Below are 23,281 nucleotides of genomic sequence, written 5' to 3'. Positions count from 1 at the left end.
TCCATCAGTGACAAATGAATAAATGAAATGTGGTATATCCATATAACTGAATATATATATCCACATAACATGCATAGCAATAAAGGAGAAGTTAAACATGCTATGACATGAATGGACATGAATGTACCTTAAAAACATGCTAAGTGAAAAAGCCAGACCCAAGCGGCTACATATTACGCAATTCCATTTGTATGAAATGTCCGAGAGAGACAAATCCCCAGAGACAGAAACTAGACTAGCGGTTGCCAGGGGTGAAGGAGAAGGGAATGGGAATGGGTATGGCATTTCTTTGTGAGGTGACGAAAATGTTCTGGAATCAGATATTGGTGAGGGTTGTGCAGTTTTGTGAATATACTAACAATCTCTGAATTGTACACTTTATTTTTAATTGAAGAATTGTTGACACACAATGTTACATTAGTTTGAGGTGTAGGACAGTGATTCGACAAGTCTACACGTTACCCTGTGCTCCCAAGTGTAGTTACCATCTGTCACCATACGACACCATTACAACACCATTGACTATGTTCCCTAGGCTGTAGCTTTTATCCTCACGACTTACTCCATAACTGAAAGCCTGGATCTCCCAGTCCCTTTCGCCCATTTTGCCCATCCCCTCACCCTTAAACCACTCACCTTAAAATGATGCATTCTATGACATATGAATTATAGCTCAGAAAAAGAAAAAAAGGGAATGCAGTGAGCCTATAGATAGGAGATTTCTGTACATCCGAGGAGACTTCGGTTTAATAGGTGAAGCAAAGCAGAGGATAACTCTCAGTATGAAGCTTTTCCCCAAGAGAACGCATTTCTGCTGCAGTATTTTCATCCGTTCATTCAACGGATGGTCACTGAGCACATGTTATGTACAAGAATCAGGGCGGTATCTGCTTCCACTTGCCTGTTGTTGCTTGAAGGCGTCAACAAGTAAGTCAATATCAGTAAAGGTGAGAGGAAACTGCAGTCGAGGACCGTTATAGGAGTTTGGGACGTCTACAAATGCGACATAGTCCTGTCTATCCTTGTAGTCCTGGAGGGTGCTACCGAAAAGTCGAGCAACTATTTCTGGAAAAGGAAAGACATTACCATGCTTAAATTCAATCGATACCTCGTTGAATATCGAGCCTGTGTAAGGCACTGTGCTACATGTTATGAATACCAAGATATCTCACATATAACCATGAGGAAGGATCTGTTCTCAGATCATTAGGTATATTCACATGAATCACCCTCCTCCCTTCCTGAGTGGATACTGTATCAAAGCAGTGAGTTGATTGGTGGAGAGGAAAAGGAGAAACACAGGGAAAACTGGTCAGCCGAGGTACTCTGATGCTCTGAAACTACCTCTACCTTTTTTGCCCACTCTCACATCTTGGATTTTTACAAATAGGGCTGAAAACATAACAGTGCATTGTATTTGATTCAAACATCTGTGCTATTCATGATCTACAGAAAATTAAACTGCAATACTCAGTTCTTCCCGTGAAACACTTCAAACTTTACCTGGCTGTAATCGATTTGTTTCTCTCTTCAGATAGAAACAGATTTTTTTGGTGTGATTTTTTTTCTTCTTGTTAACAAAGCAAATAGAGTTAGATGACGAACCACAGGCAGAAATACCCAAAGGGCCTCTCATTCAGAGACACATTTCTACGTTAACAGATTGTCTGCACTGCCCCTATCAGTAGGGGCTGAGACTCAGAGTCCCTTTCTTGCTAGACTGCCTATGAAATAGCCAGCCCAAGTACAGAAATCTGGCCAATTCAGGTGGAGAAAGATGAAAGGGGATACGGTATAGACTGATTGCAAAAGTGACTCCAATTGTTCATCCCAACTCCTAGACTTGCTCTTTTGCACGTGATTTGCAGTTACTCTCACCAAAGTCTACAAGCCTTGCGTGCTTCCATGTTCTCTCTTTTGAACCCATGCGACTACCAAAAAGCCCAAGCTAGTCTAATGAAAGCTCCAAGACTATGGGGAGCAAAACGGAGTCACCCCAGTCAAGGCCATCCTAGATCAGTCATTAGCCAGCTGATCTCCGAATACATGAGTGAATTCTAGCCAAGACCTGAGAAAAACCACCAAATCAAGCCTGCCAAGATCAGGAGAAGCACTCAGATAACCTGTAGATTTGTGGGCAAAAAGAAATGTCTCTTAACCTGCCACCGAGCTATTGTGGTTGTTTAACACACAGTATTATTTCCTTAATAGATAAGCGCTATAGAAGATGACGATGTACACTTCAACCCATTAGCATTGAATTGCTACCAAGCCCATCAGTCAGAAGTTCTGTGCAAGAAGTTTCTATATTTTTGAATATTTAGAGTGGACATGTTTGGAAGGTGTGACGTTAGCTGATGTAAATAGAATACGTTTTTTTTTTTTTTTCCCACGATCCATTTATGCTGAGAGATTACAGTTAAGAACTAAAGTTGAAAACATTTTTGTAAAATAAGTCATATTTGGTAACTTAAACACGCTTACTAAGTTATTGTATACTTCAATACTTCTTTGGTGGTGGTTGATGATGTTTTATAAGAAGTTAAATTTAGGAATAATAATGTCTGTCTTCAGTGTGGCCCAGCACAGGGTATTTTTCTCATTTGGATTTGATTTGAGATTTGAGAATAACTTAATTATTCCATTTTATGTTTGAAAATTAGAAACGCAGAGGAGCTTGGTAAATTTTATCTCAGATTCCACTCTGCAAGCAGTAAAGCCTAAATACTCCAGTTAACCGTCTTAACGATCATACCGCTCCATTCTCAGAGAGAAAGCTTCCTAACTCTATACACGGAAATATCGGGCTCCTCTTGGGCAAACAACAACAACAAGGAAAAATAAAAAGAGCCCCACCAGCCTCACTAGATTATCTTATAACTGACTTATTGAGTAAACCCAACTGTGTGAAGCACGAGCACGAAACGATTTTCTTTTCCCAATCACTGCCTTCACCTATGCTCTGTCCACTCCCCCTTTCTCATCAAGCCAATTGCATCAGTTCCAGTCATTAAAATGCAGTCTTGTTTTTTAGGAACAAAATTAAAATATTGCTTTTCTTCTTTAAAATGCACCAAAAAAGCTTGGTCTGGCCCTTCTTTCCATACATTCGTTGACCTCCAATCCTTACAAGTTCCATTTCCCTATGCCAATTCTTAGAAAAAGCTACCCAAAATGAATATCAGTAAACATCAAATCGTGGCCCTTTTTTTAAAAATCATAATCCTTTTGCTGATTTTTAGCCACATTAAAAAAAAATAACATAGATTCTCTTCCTAATATGGTAGCTAAGGAGGATCATAATACGAACACAATCAAAAGCTTCAACAGTTCAAAGGCAAGTACTGTGGGCTGTAACTATTATAACTAATAAGGGTAATTTAATGAATGCCAACAATACATGAAGATTTGTGCAACATGTAATTTGAATGAATCCTTACCTATTTGATTCGCAATTCTGTCAACATGAATCTAAACTAATTAAATATAATGAAATCTTGAATTATAACCAAATGATACCTTTACAAGTTGTTCTAAAGAAAATGCCTCAAAAATACCCCACCACGTATAATTGTTTCTTTTTCCCAGTAAAACTCAAAATCTGGACAGGGAAAATTTTAAAGCCCACAATTAAACACACACACACACACACACAGACACACACACACACACACAATTTCTGCCTCTGCCACCCACGTGTCACTTTGAAAACAAGCTCCAAATATGGCTAGGGGGGAAAAAGCACCAATTGAACTGCATTTATAGTTATTTCATTCCTCAAATATGAATCCGGATTAAGAGCAGTGACTACCGGATAGAAAGATGCAAAAATAACGTTACTTGTGACCAGTGTGATTAAATATCCATACTCACGACAATCAATTGAGAAACTCCCAGAACTGACAGGATCGATACTACAGAGGTTTAAGCACAGTGGTCTGAACCACAGCTTTACCACTGCTGAGACGCATAACCTCGGGAGGTTACTTCCTAAGCCTCAACATTCCCATCTGACAAAAGGGAATGATAACACTAGCAGTCTCAGTGGTTTGTCATGCAGACTAAATGAAATATTTAAAGCACTTAAAAGACATGGCACACGGCAAACATTTAACAAATGCCAGCAATAATAATTTCATTAACATTGTTATTCGATAGGAGCACAATACAAACAGGTATGAATCAAAGGCTTGTTAAAGACTACCAAGAATCACCGGGGAGACAGAATGGGGAAAATAACCTATTGACCATGACAACAAAAAGTATAAAATAGCTGGGTATGATAGGACGTTTTGGCCGAGCAGGGAAGCAGAAAGAATAGTCAAAACAACACTTGCGCACACTCCATCACACTCCCCACTTCCATCAAGCTCTAGTTTAAACCTACTGTTACGTACAGCGGCTGCCGCTCTCTACCTGTGCGGTGGATGTGTGAAGTCTCCCCATCAAGTCCTAGGAACTGGTTTGAGCAACTAAGCAGTAGGACGCAGGAATGAATTGCTTCCAGGTCACCTCTCCGCTAACCCTGTGCCTCAGAGTTCAAACCATTATTCCGGAAATGGGAAATGATCTTCTGGTCCCTAAATATACCCCACTTAGGGTCACAGCCCTTCTGCCAAACAGACTTTGGGGGACGTTGATGGAGCCATCCCACCAAAGAGGGCCATCAGAAAGCAACCTACAGTAATGCACAGCACAGTGACCCTAGTCAACAATCCTCTTTTGGGTGCTTGAAAGTTGCTAGGAGTACATTTTTAAAGTTCTTGCCATACACAAAAGAATTGTAACTGTGAGATGAGGGGAGTGTTAACTAACCTTATTGTGGTAATCATTTCATAATATACACGTATGTGAAATCACCACATTGTATACCTTAAATTTATACATTGTTATGTGCCAATTATATTTCAATAAAGCTGGAACATTTTTTAAAGGAAATAACCTACAGAACTAATCTGTACATCAATTGTTCTGTTATGTCAATAATCAGATCAGTAAGATTCAAGGACTCTATAATAGAGAGATGTATAAGAGAAATGACAGCCTAGAAATATGCCCTATTACACATTTTTTAATGAATACATGATGAAGGAGGTACTATAAACCATGGTGAAAAGGTACATTACCAGAAATATTGTGGGAAAAATTGGTTAACTGCTTGGACATTGTCTTTTTAGCTGTGTTTTTAAATTGTTTTCAACCACGAGGCATCCAAATTTCCTTTTTTAGTTTAATATAAAAAATCCAAAATGTATGAAGTGCTAAAATTTTTAAAAGCCAAACCATAAAAAAATCTAGAAATACAGGCATAGCGATCCACATTTTAAATATTTCAAGGCCTTCTAAGTTTAAAAGTAGGGATGCACAAAGAAAAAGATATTTAGACTTGAAAGGTATTTTAAATAATTAATGGGTAAAAATTTCCTAAACCTGATGGAAAATACCAAGCTAGATATCACAGAAGCTCGGCAAACCCCACACAGCGAAAATATAAATGAACCCTCATCAAGACACATTATAGTTAAAGCCCTATTCTCCAATGTTACTTAGATTAGTTTGTTTCTTCACCACCTCCATGAGGTGATTTTGTTACTCGTTTGTAATACGGTGCAATTCATTTGTCACTGTGTGTGTTCTATTTTGGTACGTTCAGAGGAATGTTACTCCTCCCTCAGTCCTCTACCCAACTCTCCCATTCCTTTTCCCCTATTCCCACCCATCCACTCATCCCCTGTAGGTAAACAATGTCATTAGTTTCTGATTCATCCTATAGGTTTCTCCTGTATTTATTTTTGCACAAATACACACACACACACACACACACACACACACACACACACATTGATACCAGGCGAAGACTTCTCAATTACGATGCAGAGAGCACTAACCATAAAGAGAAAAAAAAATTGTACTACATTAAAATCAAGAATGTCTGTTATCAGCGAAAGACAGCATTTAAAGATTGGGGAGACAAAAGGCAGAGACTAGGAGAAGATATTTGCAATATGTTTCTCTAACAAAGGTTCATATTCTCGTATTTAGAATACTTGGATACTCTTCAAAACTGGTAAGAAAAAAAGTGGCTAACCCAATAGAAAGATGGAAGGAGACCTGAACAGGCACTTCACCAAACAGGATGTTCATATGGCCAATAAATACACAAAAAGGCACACAATTTCGACGCTCACCAAGGAAACACAAATTAAAGCAGAAATGTGATACTACTACATACCTGGCAGAATGGCCAAAATGAAAAGGACAGACAACTCCAAGTGTTGAAGAGAACGGAGAGCAACTGGAACTCTCATCCACTGGTGGCAATATAACTTGGTACAATAATTTTATAAGACGGTTGGTCAGTATCTAATAAAGCTGGACATATGCATGCCCTGTAACCCAAAACTTCCACTCCTGGGTGGCAGTCCACCTTTATCCTGGCCCCCAGTGCATCACCCCTCTTTGTGTGTGCATCCCTTTACTGTAGAATGCCACTGCTTCCCCTGGCAAGAGCCGAAGCTCTCCTAACCCTGTGAATCTGTGGCTGCCCTTGCGACCTGCTGTGACCGATAGAATACGGCAGAACTGATTTTGTGTGAGTTCCAAAGAATAGGCCTTAAAGGCGTCGTAGCTTCTGCCTTTGTCCTCTTGGGATCCAGCTACTGGGTAAAGAATTCCGGGATATCCCGCTAGACAGAAAGAATTGAGGTACCTAAGTTCAGAGCCAACACCAAAGTCCCGGCCATGCGAGTAGGCCCACCTAGACCTCCCTACACAGCCCAGCTAGGTTGAGTGAGGCTGAGTGACACCACATGGAACAAAGACATGCCATCCCCACTGAGCCCCGTTCACCTGCGTGATCCACAGAATCACAAGGAGTTAAATGGTTGCTGTTTTTAAGCCACTAAATTTGGGGGTGTTTGTTATGCAGCAATAGATAACTGAAAAAAATGGTCTGTACGTTCACCAAAAAGGACATGCACAAGAATGTGCATAGCAGTACCATTTAAATTACCCAAACTGCAAACAACCCAAATGTCCATAAACAACAGAACGGATCAGTGTTGGCATATTCATAAAGTGAAGTATTATTCAGCAAAGAGAACGACCAAATTGCAACAGCATGGATGACACTCGCAAATACGATGGTGAGTGAAAGACAGACTCAACACTGTATGCTTCCATTTATGGAGTGAAGTTCAAAAGCAGCCAAACCAATCTAGGATACAGAAGACAGGAAAGTCATGATGGAGGAATTGGGAAGTGACTGGACAGGAGAGAGGCTTCTGTGGCTCTGAAAATGTTTTCTTTCTTCTGGGCGCAGGTTACAAGGGCCTGTTTACTTCGAAAAAATGTACTGAGTCATATACTTGTGATTTGGGTACTTATTTTAACATAGGTTAGACTTCAAGAAAAGTCTACATCAGAAGATTAAAACACTGTCCCCTTCTTTGATAAAAATTTTTAAATATTTTTGAATCACCTGCAGATTTTTTTTTTTTTACATGCAGATTTTTTAAAAATACAGAGCCTGAGTAAATATCTCCGGGCTGGAACCCAGCCATCTGTGTCTGTGAATCTCGATAAGTGATTCCAGTACACAGACCAGATCCAAAGAGTAGGTCATTAGCAAAAAGAGTGCTGTTTCATTTCACCATCATTATATTTCCTCTCAGAAATATTTTGCCAAAGAACATGAAGCACAAACAACTGTCTCCAAATTGCAATTATCTGAAAGAAAGAAAATGGCAAAATACCCACTTCCGCCCACTCCCCACTCCTCAGGTTTGGCTATTCTACCATTTAGAAAGCTCCTACGGATCATTAAATGCTTTAATTAGTTTCATACATATGCGCTCAGCTCAAGGCATGCCATTAAAACACTATTCTTTTGCCGCTTTGAAGGGTGCTCGCTAGATGATTTAAAAGAAGCTCTTAGATGACATATACTTTTAATTAGAACCAAAAAGTGACCCAAATTAAAGAAAAGTGAGTCTGTGAGTCTAGCATCTACCTCGAAGAGAACAACAGGCATCTTGATTTGCAGAACGAATGCATGCCCCGGGAATAACCATCATTTTGAAACCGTTTTGAACCATCTCTACATTGTCTGTCCCTGAAATGATTTCCTTAGTCATTTCAGAAGGACTAAATAAATGATAAAGAGACAGAGAGACAGACAGCTGGCTATGCGGCAAAACAGACAACCGTGTTCAAGCCACCATTTCCCCCCAGATTCGTTTCACGAGATCCTCAAGACAGTCTGATCTCTCGGCACAAAAGTTTTTGTGGATAAAAAATAAGATCCTCTTTACTAAGCTACTTTCTGTATATCAAGAGATTGTGGTTCAGAGAAGGTGTTCAGCAAATTAACATTGAGTGAAATCGAATTCAGCTTTTTCAAAGTGAAAAAAAGTAAATGACCAATTTAGTCAAGTCAACAACAATCAGCGAAAGAAGCCACTTGACCTGATTTCACCAGTTGTTTGGGGGGGGGGGGGGGGGGTCGCAAAGGTAAGACAGGTGAGCATCGTTTTAATTTCTTAGCGTTCTCCCATCTTCGGAGTTTACATCCCTTGAAGAGGGCGATTCAATATGTAATGACTGCTTTTCAAAAGACTAAACATTGTACTTACCTGGATCTTTCTCATGTATATGTGCGTAGTTTTCCAACATGAAGGAAAAGAAGTTGGATAGCTGGACAAAATAAAAATACGTTAGTCAATTGATGACCCCCAAACAGCTACTGTGGCAAATGCTGTTGGTGTTCCAAGCAAGTGCTCTTCACTCTTCTGGAACAGTCATCTCCCAGCTGCCTTAGGTGCTAACAGGTCCCACCTCCACCTGCCTCCCACCTCCCTCCTGGCCGCACCTCCCCCAGAGGTCCCAGGATCCCCCAGGATATCACAGATACCTCCCTCCTTTTTATTGTTAAAAATGTACTTTTTTTCTGCTAATAAGCATTAACGCTGGATTTATACATCACTTTTGCAAGCTTGAAAAAGGCCTTCCTCACTCATCTCTATTTTCTTCTAGAACTCTCACAGGTTTGTTCTTGGGAAATGTTTCCATTTTTTAACTCCTTAAAGTATTTTTTCCTTCATTAAAGTGACAACTTTACTATTGGGGCACGTACCCAAGAACAGAATAAGGCCATTTTTCATTAGCTGACTAGACATCTGGCAGCCCTCTTCAAAATGTGGACTTCAGAACTGAAAAACACCATCTTCCTCCCAAATCACACCCTCTCCGAACGGCTAGTTCCAAGGCAGTGTCGCTACATCCTCCGTTACAGTTTTCGCCAAGGTTCCTCAGCTTAAAATGGACCCCAACTTTCTTTGTGTTTTCAATTACGAGGGGTAAAGAGAAGCACTTTGCCCAAAGAAGAGACGAGCTTGCAAAACAGACCTGCAATTGGCCTTGTTCATCGGCGTATTCGATGGACTGGAAGATGGTGAGGGCATAGCGCTGTCTGGCCTTCAGTCGAGTGCTGTAGCCCCGGTACCAGTTCTGGATGACCAATGCAGCTTTGAGCACTGCAGCGCCACAGGATATGAAGATTAGAGAAAACCAGTTACCACGCAGCTGTGGGATTGGGGAAGTAGGTATTCCGGAAAAAAAAACAAAAAACAAAACAAAAAAAAAACCCAGTCTGCCTGGATTTCCAGGTTCTAAGAACATAACAACTACAATAAAATTGACCTTTAGATTTTTGTAAAATGTCCTCAAGTCTCAAATACTCAGAGAACACTGATGGCCTAGCCACTGTCAGTAGAGTTTGGGCGGCAAGAAGGCATGAATTTGAATCCCAGCTCTGCTAATTACTGCCTGTGTGACTTTGAGAAGTCACTAAAACTCTCAAAGCCTCCGTTTCCCCATCTGCAAACTGGGGAAGATAACAGCACCTACCTCCGGCACTACTTAGGCATTATGAAGTCTACGTATGCCCTATGAAGTAGCAATTCCATTCTTCACCACGTACCCCCAAGCAGTCCTCACACGGCCCAAGAGGGAGACATACGGGGCGGCGGTGTTTCTTTGTTTGTGACACTAGGGAGTCTGCCACCAATGGAGCCTGGCTGTCCACCGCTAGGAAGGAGAATGTGTCACTCTGGTAGGTGCACACCATGGACCATCAGGCCACAGCTCGAAGCAATGGATTAAGTAAACCCACAGCAACGTGGCTGGGTCTTAAAAACACAGCGCTTCAGTTAGAACGGTTGTTGACAAGTTAAAGACAATGAAATAGAACACATCACTTTACATAAATTTAAAATACGTATACACAAACCCAAAATATACGTGTCCTAAGAATATATACGAAGGAAAAGACATTAAACAAATAGAGCGGGTATTTACGGAGAAGGGGGTGAATGGGTTTGGGGTACACGGGTAAAAAGGAGCAAGCAAATTAATTAACTAAGATAAGAAAGGGTCTTGCACAGACCAGGGATGGCAAAGTACAATGAACTGAAAAGTACAATTCGCTCCAGCCTCCGTACCTGAGATTTCAATTGATAAAAGATGGATAAATGAACACACCTCCCTCCTTCCCAGAGTTACAATAAGGATGAAAGGAGATCCTACAGGTGAAGAGTTTAGCCCCACGCCTGGTTAATAAATGGCTAAACAAACGGCTACTGCAGGGATAAGCATGGTCCTGTTTGTGGATTATTCAGGCACACTGACTCCGTTCTGGGGCTCTGAGCCTTGGAACCATCCCGTAGCTTCATAGCTTTGAAGAAGGCAATCAGGTGAGAGATAATGAGATTTAAAATATAGTCTCTTATGCCTTCCTCAAATTTTAGAGTGAAGAGCAATCAACACCAGCTGGCTTCTTTTATTCATGTTATAATTTTTCCCAGTTAGCACATAAAAATTAAGAGTTGACTATAACAAGAACAATTTGAATTCTAAAAGCAGGATTCTAGCCTCCCGTCCCAGGATCCCCGGCTCAATACTGCTGTGGTATTACTAGTCATCTGAGCGTATTTATTTACGAGTTTCTCCAAGGCTCTCCGGTTCCAGAGACACTCATTTCATTATTCAGCTTCCAGAAGACCCCAGGAAGTAGACATGAGGTCAAGTATCATGATCTTTACAGGGAAAAACCACAGGGAGAAGAAACAGAGTGACTTGTTCAATATGATAAAGCAAATGATTGGGAGGCTGAAAATCTCGAGTGTTCTCACCATATGGAGAGCCCAGGCTCACCTGAAAGGTCTGTTCTACGGGACAGTCACTGTCATGACCAACCAACCCTGACCTCAGGGGCTCTCTCTGTTCATCAAGCCCAGTGGAACTGTCCAGGGCTATTTACTGAGCACTTACTGAGGGTCGGGCAATGGACTCTTTTCCGTGATCCTCACCGCACCGTGAAGCTGAGAGAGACTAGCCAGTAAGTGGAAATGAACAGCAAGGGCTTGAACCCAGGTCTCACTGATCTGTAGCCCACGCTCTTAACCTCCATAGAGCTACTGACCTTTTTCTGTGCCTCAGTTTCTTCATCTGCACAGTGCTGTAGTAGAATAAATGATCACTAAAGTCTCTTCTACTTAGGATTTGCACCACCAATAATAAATAGCCATGCTTATCATTTCTATAATTAATAATGGAACAAAGCAGCGACCACATGTTAAGGGTCGACTGTAAGACACTTGGTCCCCACAAGTATCATCTCTACGTTACACATAAGGAAACTTCGCGTTCAGAGAGGCAAGTATCTTGTTTCAAGTCACTTATCTAGTACAGACTCAGCTCTTCTGAGTCCAAACTCTGGGCTCTCTCCACTATCGCCAGTTACTTCATTCCCTAAATTATTTGCACCTTTCCTTCGTTTGAGTAAGAACTGCCACCATTCCTTGAATGCCTAGTATGTGCCTGCCACTAAGCTAGACGTACGTTAACTACCACCTCTACTCCCCCTCCACGAGGGGAAATAGGTGATCCAAGCCCCCTGCCCTATCTCTGCCTTGCTTCTGCCCCGTCCCTTGCTGGGATCCCACCCCACCCCCCAAGGCGGGAGCTGCCATTTTATTTGATAAGGCACACAGTACTTTCACGGGCTATATTTTACTAGTAGGAGTGGAAGGGAGACAACAATGCTCAGTTCCCCGGCTCCTGCATTTCTTCTTCTGCTCCAAAGGCATTCCCCACCCCCTTCCCGGCCGGAAAATGCACCATCCGGTACCTGAGCCCCTACACCCGGGCATGAATGCCACTTACGAAGCTATCGCGTGTCAGCTGTCACCCCACACTCCTCTAGCCCGCTCCCTGATGCTCTGCCAGTAGGGGCAGTGGGGGGCGACAGTGAGGCTGGAGGAGGGAACCAGGGACACACTCCTTCCCGTCTGCTTCCCGTTCCTGTTAGTGGAACCTAGCAACGGCTCTCCACCCTGCACCCCCATTCTGCAAACCCCCCCCCCCAGCAGCTTCTCCTGGTAGCTGCGCTGGATCCAGTCTGCAGTTAGCCAGCACTTGCAAAACCAGCCTCCCAGCAGCCCCTCAGACACACCAGCGCCAGCCGGGCAGCCCCCATTCTCCAAGGTCTGAGTTCCAATGCTGCGGGAACCCTCCTCCAAGCTTCTACATTTTAAGAATTCCAACCTTTCCCTTTCTCTCTCGGCCCTAGAGATGGTAACTTTCCCGTAATTGCTACCTCTGTATACCTTAGGGCTCCTTCAGGGACCTTTCGGTGACCTAGGAACAACTCGACGCCGATTGACAGTTCTTTAAATTCACCTCTGTCGTCAGATCACTCTATGGTTTCTGCCTCCCCGACTAGGCCCGGCCCGATGAGCCGGCGTCACTGGGTGGGAAAAGCAGGCTCAGGTTAGGCCTCAAGCGTCCAACTTCCCGGACGCTCCAGCTCAGGCCCTTCCCAGAATCCCACATCGGGGTTTGAGTACCTCGGCAGCGGCTGATAAAAGGGGCTCTGATTCACATCCCGCTACTGCTCCTTTGGCTTACAGCCCCCCCACCCCACCCCCAGGGCCCTCTCTGGCGCAGGGAAGGAGACGGGCAGGGCAGGGTTGAATGGGCCAACATCCGACCTCGAAAACCTCACCTGATTCCTAAGAACCCACCCGCTCGCGGCACGGCCGCTCTAGCCAGCTGAGGACGCTCTCCTGGAGGAGGAACCCCCAAAACGGCAAAGGTTAGAGCCCAGGTACGAGAGACCCTACCCGAGGGGTTGCCGGCTCCATACCTCCCCCAACCCTGTGTGCAGAGCTGAAGACCTGTGTCATCCAGTCCTGAAGCTGCTGGACAGCCTAGGTCCCCTTCTGGTCCTGCTGCTTCATCACATGACTGGTGACAGGGCTTGTCTTCCCCGTCACATTAATTCCATGCAGAAAAAAAACCAGAGTTAAAGCTATTGCCATATGTGTCCCAAGGGCCTCCTATTTTCGTTTCTAGAAGGAAGCAACAGTATGGGTTTAACAAGTTACCTGGCCAATTTTCTGTCTCCAGCACAGGTGGATTCTCTATTACCAAGCCAGGGTGTTTTGGGTTTGGTTTTCCCGTGGCTTCTTTCCCATAGTGGCCATCATTATCATGGGAGTTTGTGAGAAATTAAATATCCACGTAGGTCAATGAATAAGACAAAAATTCAGAGCATTGGTTTTGTGCCGGACACTGTGCTTGGTGCTTTATGCAGATCATTTCATTTCATTTGATTTAATCCTCCCACCAATCCTACGAAGTGACATTATCCTCACTTTACAGATAAGGAAACTGAGGCTCAGGAATAACTTGTTTGGGGTCACATCACTTGTCTTTGGGAGAACACAGAGTCAAATCCAGATCTCTGTTATTCCAGAAACTGGGCTTTTAACCATAATGTCGTACAACCCAGGGTGGCACTTGGAATCAGCCATAAAAAAAATGAGCCAGTACGTAGAACAGTATCTCCTCCCTCCCACACCTTCCCTACCTCACGTTCTCTATGCTCTTTACCTGCTCTGTTGTTCTCCATTCCACGTTTTACCATTTGGCATTCTATATGCTTGTATGGTTATGTGTTTATTGTCTATCTTCCCCTATTAGCTGAGCTACACGAGAACAGGGACTTCATTTTGTTCACTGCTATAACCCCAGCACCTGGGGTAAGGCCTGGCAACGGATATGCGTTGAACAAATGAATGAATACCTTCTAGGGCTGTTAGAACAATAATCTATTAGTAATGTATAATAATGTACTAGCAACGTGTTGCTATAGGTATTAGTAATATACCAATTAATTGAGTGACTAATATAAAACGCTTAGCATATTGCCTGGCACGTAGGAAGCACTCAATAAATAGCAGATGCTTTTTTTTTTTAAAGTAAGGTGAGAGGGGCGCCTGGGTGGCTCAGCCGGTTAACCGTCCGACTTACGCTCAGGTCATGATGTCGCTGTCCATGAGTTCGCCCCCCACGTCGGGCTCTGTGCTGACGCTCAAAGCCTGGAACCCGCCCTCTCTCTCTCTGCCCCTGCCCTGCTCATGCTTGCTCTCTCTCTCAAAATAAACATTAAAAAAGTTTATGTAAGTAAGGTGGGAATAACACAATAATCGCCTCTCTCCAGTCTAACAACTTCTAGTGCCCCCCCCCACATTTCCTAATGATACATAAATTCATTAAAAATTTCACAAACTACTGTGGACAAACAGGCTACCATCCCAGAACCCAAGAGTCCGGAGCAAGAAGAACTGTGCCAACCAGAATCCATAGGGCTCACTCCTTTAGAGAGCACAGTCGTGGCTCAAAGACCGCCTTCTCAGTGAGGCCTTTCCTGACCACTCTTTTCAAAATGGCACCCCGCTGCCCATTGTCCATCTCATTCCTTATTTTCTCACCCTGGCACTTATCACTACCTGCTATAGCACATATGTTACTCATTTGTTAATTGTCTCTCTCCTTCCACTAGAATGTAATCTCCATACGGGCTGGGATGTTAGTCCGCTGGGTTAGCGGCTACATCCCCTGACTCTGGAACAGCCCCTGGAACATGGTAGATGCTCGGTATATATATGCTGAATGGATGAAATTACTCTTCAGTTAAGACTTTCTGTCTTGTGTTTCTCTTCGTGCTGACTGGTAGAGTCTTATCTTTGGTTTGTTTTTCAAATGAGAGTTTATTTGACAGACAGTTCTTTAAACCAGAACCTTACATTCAGGACAATAAGGCATTTAAAGACTCTCTGCTTTTGAAAGTCTGCTGACAGAGGCCTCCTGAGGAGGCCCCAGGATGAGCAAATATTTAATGTAACTTTAAGGGGCCTGACATCCAGTCAGGAAGAAAGAGAGGCGCAAGTGTGATAGAAGTCATTAAAATGAATTCAAATGAACTGGAAAGAGAACGAAGCAACTAGTAGCCAAAGGCTTTAAACAAGGGGAAACCATCTCTTCCTTCAGCACTTCGAAGCATGATGACACTACAGTCTGGCTTAACTCTGGGACCGCAGTCTTCTTGGTTATTCTTGTTTACAACTATTCCACACCTGCCAGCTGCTAGAGTGTGTGACTGTCATAGAGAGACTTCTAACTTCACTGGAGAAACGGCTCAAAGCACATGCCCAGCGGACACGAGATGGTCACAAAGTCTGCTTCTTGGGCAGCAAGCGAGACAAGAACCGTGTGAGGCTCACTCATCCGCGAACTCGGGCAACCCTGCACAGCATTTTTGTCCCTAGAGAGCATTCTTTTTTTTTTTTTTTTCCAGATGTTTATTTTTGAGACAGAGAGAGACAGAGTGTGAGCAGGGCAGGGGCAGAGAGAGAGGGAGACACAGAATCTGAAACAGGCTCCAGGCTCTGAGCTGTCAGCACAGAGCCCGATGCGGGACTCGAACCCACAAACCGTGATATCATGACCTGAGCCAAAGTCGGACGCTTAACCGACTGAGCCACCCAGGCACCCCTGGAAGGCATTATTCTTCAGAGGGAAATGAGAGTAAAGCATGAGGCCCAGTCTCCAAATTCTGACGGGCACTTCAAACAAAACCATCACTCTCCCTAAATGACAAGAGAGATCATAATTTTATCATTCTTGGAAACCTCTGGTGTTCCGGTCAGAGAAGGGCAAGAATTAGAGGTCTTTTCTTTGACTTTTTATTTACTCATGTGCTCACCCACCCAGCAACCCGTCCACATGAGATAATAAAAAATAAATTTTGAATTGGTCATCTGGAGACTTCCATTTTGGTTCTGACTCAAGCAGGTGCCAACTGTGTAACTTTGAACAAATTGTTTAACCTCTCTGGTCCTCAGTCTCTCACGTGAACCGTGAGAACTTGGAATTGTGTGATCTCTAAGATCCTCTCCAGTTCTGAAATATTCTAATTCATCCTTCTATTTTTTTTTTTTTTTTTTTAGGGCCACAGCTTCAGCCTACCTACTACTGCACATTGCAAAGCTGAAAATAACAATTCAAGGACAAAATAGGGCAGGTACATGTGAACACTCAGCTTAGAAGCTTCTGGACAAAGAAGACAAATTCTAAAGGCTACTAAAACAACAACGACAGCAACAAAACAACTGAATTATCCCTATAGAAAAATCCAAGTCAAGTCACTAACATCCTTGGCGTCTGCATCAAGAATTGTAGCAAAGTTTGCTAGCAAGTAGTCTGGGAACATTAAACACTTCACCCATCATTTCTCTTTTAAATTGCCTAGAGTCTGATTACTGTGTATGATCGGTTAAGTGGCTCAAGTGACAGCCAAGAGAAGATGGATAGAGATGCACAGGGAAGAAAGTGAAGACAAGCGTGGGCTGGGAGACAGAGACACATGGGAAGGGGCTAAGGTCCGGAGGTTTCAATGAAGATCAAGAGATCAGAACATGGGATAGTCATAAAGACTACCAGAGGCAGAACTGATGCGGGTGGCCACAGGGGCCAGGAAAGGGGAGTGAGCCTCTCAAGGAGAGTGAGGAAGGGGTGCTGGAGTTTAGGAGGTAAAGGAACTGAGACACCAGTGCATTTGGGCTTGTCCATGTTTACAGTGAAGCTACTCGAGATGATGCCAGGACGTGGTTCACGGAGTCTGCAATGGACGGAGAAGGGAGAAGAAGGGAAAATAAGCAAGAGCTAATAAACGGCATTCCCAAAGGGCAGAACCCTAGGCTGCGGCCACCACAGACTTAACAAACACATCTCAGGTTGCACAGGACTGGGATGTTATTTGTTTACGTTTATTTGTTCATTTTGAGAGAGAGAGAAGAGAGGGAAAGAGAGAGAATCCCAAGCAGGCTCTGTGCTGACAGCACCCTGATGCAGGGCTCGATCCCACGAACCATGAGATCATGACCTGAGCCAAAATCAAGAGTCAAATTAACTGAGCCACGCGGGTGCCCAGGACTGGAATATTCTTAACTTTTTCTCTGAAAGATTTTCAGACATATGGGGCAAGGTGAGAATAGTACAATTGTTAATATTTTGTCACATATGCATTCTCCTACTCTCTCTCTTGCTTCTCCCTCTACACATGCCTACCATTTCTTCAGTCTCCTTTATTCTAACACAATTCCTTAGCCTTTCTTTCTTTTTAATGACACTGAAATTTTTGAAGAGTACAGGCTAGTTATTTAAAATATCCCTCAGTTTGGATCTGTTATTTCCTCATGATTAGATTCAGGTTATATATTTTGGCAGGAATAAGTGATGAGTCTTTCTCAAGTATGTTACATCAGAAGGCAGATGACATTAATTTGTCTCATTACTGGTGATATGAACCTAGATTACTTGGTTAAACTGGAGTAAGGTAAAAGGGCCCACAGCGACCACCACCTGGCTAAGTGCAAACAGGCTCGTTAGGCGACGCGCCCCCAGGCGCCTGGGTGGCTCAGTGGGTTAGGCATCCGACTCTTGGTTTTGGCTCAGGTCATGATCCCACGGTTGGTGAGTTTGAGCCCCAGCTGGCAACGTGGAGCCTGCTCGGGATTCTCTGTCTCCTTTTCTCTCTGCCTCTCTCTCATGCTCTCTCTCTCTCTCTCTCAAAAATAAAATAAACAAAAATCTTTTTTTTTTTATTTTTTTTTATTATTTATTTTTGAGAAACAGAGTGAGACAAAGCATGAGCGGGGGAGGGGCAGAGAGAGAAGGAGACACAGAATCTGAAGCAGGCTCCAGGCTCCGAGCTGTCAGCACAGAGCCTGACGCGGGGCTTGAACCCACGAACTGTGAGATCATGACCTGAGCCGAAGTCGGACACTCAACCAATTGAGCCACCCAGGCGCCCCTAAACAAAAATCTTAAAAAAAAAAAAAAAAAAAAAGAACTTAAAAAAATATCCATAGGCCCTAGCTGAACAATGGACTACTTATTGAGCACAGGTACCAAAACAAAGGAAAATTCCATGTGTTCCCATACCTCCTCACCCTTCCCTCCTTAGCTACAGCCCCCCACCACTGCCTCCTGGCAGACAGTCTCTCCTTTGCTGCTCCTTGGCAGGATATTCAATAAACTTCATTTGCCTTTGCTCTGCCTCAAGTGACTTCTTTCACCACCAGACCCCACCCAATCGGATGGATTGCCCCACAGCGGCCACGTAAAATTCTGTACTGTAGATGTATTTATTTGCTCCCTCTTTACAATTAATAAACAATTTGCAGGAACATGCTTTAGGACTGTGTATATATTCTGTTCTCCAAAATATCCACGGATAATTTTTGCCCAAATCAATTCTTTCTATGGTAGTTGCAAAAATAGTGATTTTCGAACTCATTCTCTCTACATTTATTAGGATTCAGATTGTTAAATGCCCCATTTAAAGCCTTCTTTTATTCAACAGGGCAATGGAACAACACAAAGATTGCACGAAGCCCATCTTATGGAAGTTTTCATAAGAATTGCAATCCTTGGCTACACCATAGTTCAGGAAAATATGAAGCTTTAGCCGTACGATACCGAAATAATAAGCTAAATCAGTAAAACCACGAAAACGACAGTTTACAAGTAACCGTGAGCTCTCTATCATATGAATTTCTGCCAATTTTGTAAAGAATCATTATCAGGAAGATCTCAATTTTTAAAAACTATTATATTTTTAATTATGTAAGAAATTTAGCTATGTAAAAGTACTACTAGCATTTTAAATTATTGAAAAATTTTCTCATAGGAAATATGTTCTATTCAACAATTCAATCATGACCTCTAATCCTCACTCGGAAAAAAAAAAATTAAATGTCTTGACTGCAATTCTGTTTTATGTCTCCCCTGTTATTAATTACTAATCTGAGTTATACTGCCACATTCATTCACCCAAGGTCAAATACGATCAGCATTAAATTTTTGCCTTTTGCAGCTGCTGGAAAGATAAGGCAATATAAAGCCATAATTGTGTAAGAAAAGTGTTCTGATTACAGGAAATAACTGGCAAGTGGGCCTCAGGTAATGCCCTTTCTTATACTCCGTTGAAATATGTCTCTTTGTAACAGGATTTTCTAACAACTAACAGGATCCAACTAAAAGCTGGCTCCTTTGTGAATTGTCTAGTCAAGGCTAGAAGCTGGTGAAAAGCATTTAAATGGGGGAGGTGGGACTTCATACTCTTCCGGTAATACTTTCTACCCCCCAAGAGCTCATGATTCTAGAGTGGGTCTCTAAATAGTCCGTGGCAGAGTCTCATAATACTTAACATTTCTAAAAGTAGAGGTGGATTAGTCACACAGCGAATAAACAAAAAATATGAAGATGCATTTAATAGGTGTGAAAAATGAAAAGGATGTTTGGTTTTTGTGTGCCTGTTTCATACAGGCAATAAATGTGTTTGTAGTACCATTCCTATATAAACCTCAAGACCCACACATTAGCATATCAAAAAGTGAACAATTAACTAAAAATTATTATTGAAAGGGATCATAATTTCAGATGCAGAAAGTGGTTTCCTTCCACAAAGAAAAGTACTTGTTTAAAATGATTCCCTAAATTCTGTGCTGACAGCATGAAGCCTACTTGGGATTCCCTCTCTCCCTCTCTCTCTCTGCCCCTCCCCTGTGTGCTCGCTCTCTCTCTCTCTCTCTCAAAATAAATAAATAAACATTAAAAAAAAAAAAAAAAGATTCTCTAAGGGGCGCCTGGCTGGCTTCGTCAGTAGAGCATGTAACTCTTGATCTCAGGGTCATGAGTTCAAGCCCCATGTTGGGCGTGAAGCCTACCTTACAATAAATAAAATAAAATAAAATAAAATAAAATAAAATAAAATAAAATTCCCTAAGAGAACTCTTATCGTGATGAGCACTGAGTATATAGAATTGTTGAATCGCTATATTGTGCACCTGAAACTAACATAACACTATATGTTAATTATACTGGGATTTTAAATTGATTGAATTGGTTAATTAAATAAAATGTAATTATTCCCAACTGATGCCAACAAACCAGGGATATAGTATATGATATAGGCCGAAAATGAAGATTTGGCAGTTTTGACATACTGATGATAATGAAAGCCATGAGAGTAAAGTTACCGCAGGAGAGCACTCGAGTGACAAAGTAAAAGGCCCGAGAGGAACCCAGAGGAATCCTAATATTTAAAAGTTGGGAGAAAGTGGAGCCCTTATCAACAGTTCAGAGACACAAGGACAACCAGGAGAATGGGTCGAAGCCAAGGGCCATGAGTGCAAGAGTGCCAAGTACTGCCAGGAAACCCAGCAAAATAAGAACTGAAAATGGTCCAGTGGGCTTCAAGGGCACTCAAGAACTTGTCAAAATCATTTTCCGTGGGACGGAATGAACCACGAGAAGGTGGGAGACAGCACTGTGAACGTCCCCTTCAGGAACAAGCTCTGAGAGGGAGGAGAGTCAGTGGAGGGAACCAGAGGGAAAGGGAAGGCCTTTCTTCCAAAGGGAAAGGAAAAAAACAGTTACAAAAGGCCGTTTTGGACAATGAGGAAATTCTGAATATGAACTCTATGTTCAACAATATTAATCCGCCAGTGCTACAGTTTTTTTCAGTGTGATACAGTATTACAGTTATATAAAAGAAAAACCCTCTTTTTAGGACACTCATGCTAAGTATATAGAGGTTAATATCATAATGTCCACAGCTTTGCTGTCAAATGGAGAAGGCACAGGAGACGGAGAAAGGGAAGGAAGGGAGAGCGGGAGAGAGAAAATGGTAAAGGGTTAACAAGCTGGTGAACCCAGCTGACGGGGATGTGGGTGTTCGCTGTATTAATCTTCCATCTTCTCTCTGTAGGTTTGCAATTTCTAAAGATAAGAAGTTGGGGGTAAAGTAAAACAGAACGACATGAAGGGGAAAAAATGTACCCAAACCCAAAGAAAAGGAAAAAAAGAGGAAAGGCACGTGAGCACGTTAAGTGTTCATGCGGTAGCAGCTAAGGGAGTAAGCAACAGAAGGGGGAAATGAATACCCCCACCCCTCCACAGGTACCCGCAGCTATAGAGCATATTGATGGTCTTTGGGTGGCAAGAACTTTAAAGAGCGTCTCATCTGATGTCCCATTTCACTGAGGAGGAAAATGAGGGACATCCCAGCTCACAGAGATTTCTGCTATACCTCACGATGCCAATAAAGACTGCTTGGTGGCAGTTATAAAAGAAAATCCAACACTAACAAGAACGGCAAAGGCCCCTCTAAACTTTCAGAAAACTCCTCAGAGATCAACAAAGATAAAGGAAACAATGTCATTGATTGTTTTTCCATGAAGGTCCCAAATTTAAATATACAGCATTGCAAAGGACTTAACTTTGGGAATGTGGAGGTGGGAGATACGGGGCTGGGGGTGGAAGGAGGGGATCTCTCAGGCAGCTGTGAATGGCTTGCTCATTAGATTTTTAAACAATAAATAAACTAGACGTTATTCCAAGAACTAAAGAAATATTTGGTTTACTAGTTAGTATTTTTAAACTTTTAAGTAAAAATAAAGAACAAATATTTTTTAAAAGAACAATCTCCATTAGAGAAAATTTCCATTTCTCATAGCTTAAAGCACCCAAGTGCACAGCCAAAAAACGCTACATAGCCTTTGTAGGCTCCTCAGCACTTAGGGAAAATGAATAAATGCATTTCTAAGTGGTTTCCAGGGAAGAAATAAAAGAAAATAAATCATCGTGTCCTCAGAGTATTCCATGGGGGAAGAAAAGGCAACAGATTATTAATTCAAAATACATCAATATAAAATTTTAAGTATAAAGCGAAGCTCAGGAGAATGAAATTGCAATGTTTCATTTCCATTTTTTTGATAAATTCCTATTTTACAAGTCAGGGCAGCATATCCAGAGGGGCATGGACTTTGGAATCTGTCAGAGCTGGTTCCAATTCAGGTGAACTAGGACATGACTTTGGACAGTTCTTTCATCTAGGTTCAGTCTCCTCATCTAGAAAAGGAAACTAATCGAAGCTTCCTCCAAGAGTTTTGCAGAGAAATAGAAATAACGAAAGTAGTAGGCAATCAATATAAATGACAGCTATGATTGTTCCCTTCCCCGTTGCATATCACAAAAGAAGCGAAATAATAATAATACAGCATTGATGCTACTTCTCTACATGGAAGATAGATAGCCCACAAGAAGGGGTAGCCTCGATTTTATATGTGGGTTACTTTTCCTCCAAAATGCCCTGATACACTAGGAGGCAGAGTTCTGTATTGAGGCCGAATGACCAAAGTGGGAGGGAAAAGCCCTTCACTCTAGTCAGACCATGAGAAACAGGAAGCAAGCCCTCACCCGGGCTCTGCCACTTACTAGCTATGTGTCTGTCGGTAAGCAAATCACTTTGCCTCGCAAAGCCTTGGTTTCCTTTTTTTACAAATTGAGAACAACCCTTCACAGCCTGTAGAGATCAAATGTATATGAAGGGGCCCATCCAACTATAAGAGCACTATGCAAATAAAAGGTACTTTGTAGGGGCGCCTGGGTGGCTCAGTCGGTTAAGCAGCCGACTTCGGCTCAGGTCATGATCTCGCGGTCCGTGAGTTTGAGACCCGCGTCGGGCTCTGTGCTGACAGCTCAGAGCCTGGAGCCTGTTTCAGATTCTGTGTCTCCCTCTCTCTGCCCCTCCCCCGTTCATGCTCTGTCTCTCTCTGTCTCAAAAATAAATAAATGTTTAAAAAAAAAAAAAAAGGTACTTTGTAGGAGTAAATTTAAAGTTAGTTTCCAAGAGCAGCGACATTGGGAGGAACCGTAGAAGGGTGTGACGGTTGATGGCAAAAAACCCACTGTACTCAGAACTCCTTGGGTTCAAACCCCAACTCTGGCAGTGGTTAGTAATCTGACCCCGAAAAGTACTCACTCGCGGAGCGTGAGAGCTTCTTCAAACTACACAAAAAAAGAATAGTAA

The 23,281-nt window shown here is 42.5% G+C and overlaps 1 protein-coding gene across 1 annotated transcript in view; it reads right to left on the bottom strand.

Moving 5' to 3' along the window:
- PPEF1 (protein phosphatase with EF-hand domain 1) overlaps nucleotides 1–23,281 on the bottom strand; it is a 91,097-nt gene that overhangs the window by 61,747 nt on the left and 6,069 nt on the right. The window contains exons 2-4 of the mRNA XM_030305468.1: nucleotides 9,406–9,533; nucleotides 8,634–8,694; nucleotides 902–1,065 (exon numbers count right to left, since the gene is read on the bottom strand). Coding sequence (XP_030161328.1) covers nucleotides 902–1,065; nucleotides 8,634–8,694; nucleotides 9,406–9,533 — 353 coding nt within the window. The remainder of the gene's footprint in view (nucleotides 1–901; nucleotides 1,066–8,633; nucleotides 8,695–9,405; nucleotides 9,534–23,281) is intronic.

The sequence above is a fragment of the Lynx canadensis genome, chromosome X, assembly GCF_007474595.2.
Source record: "Lynx canadensis isolate LIC74 chromosome X, mLynCan4.pri.v2, whole genome shotgun sequence".
Lineage (NCBI taxonomy): Eukaryota > Metazoa > Chordata > Mammalia > Carnivora > Felidae > Lynx > Lynx canadensis.
This window is presented reverse-complemented; position numbering and strand designations above follow the sequence as displayed.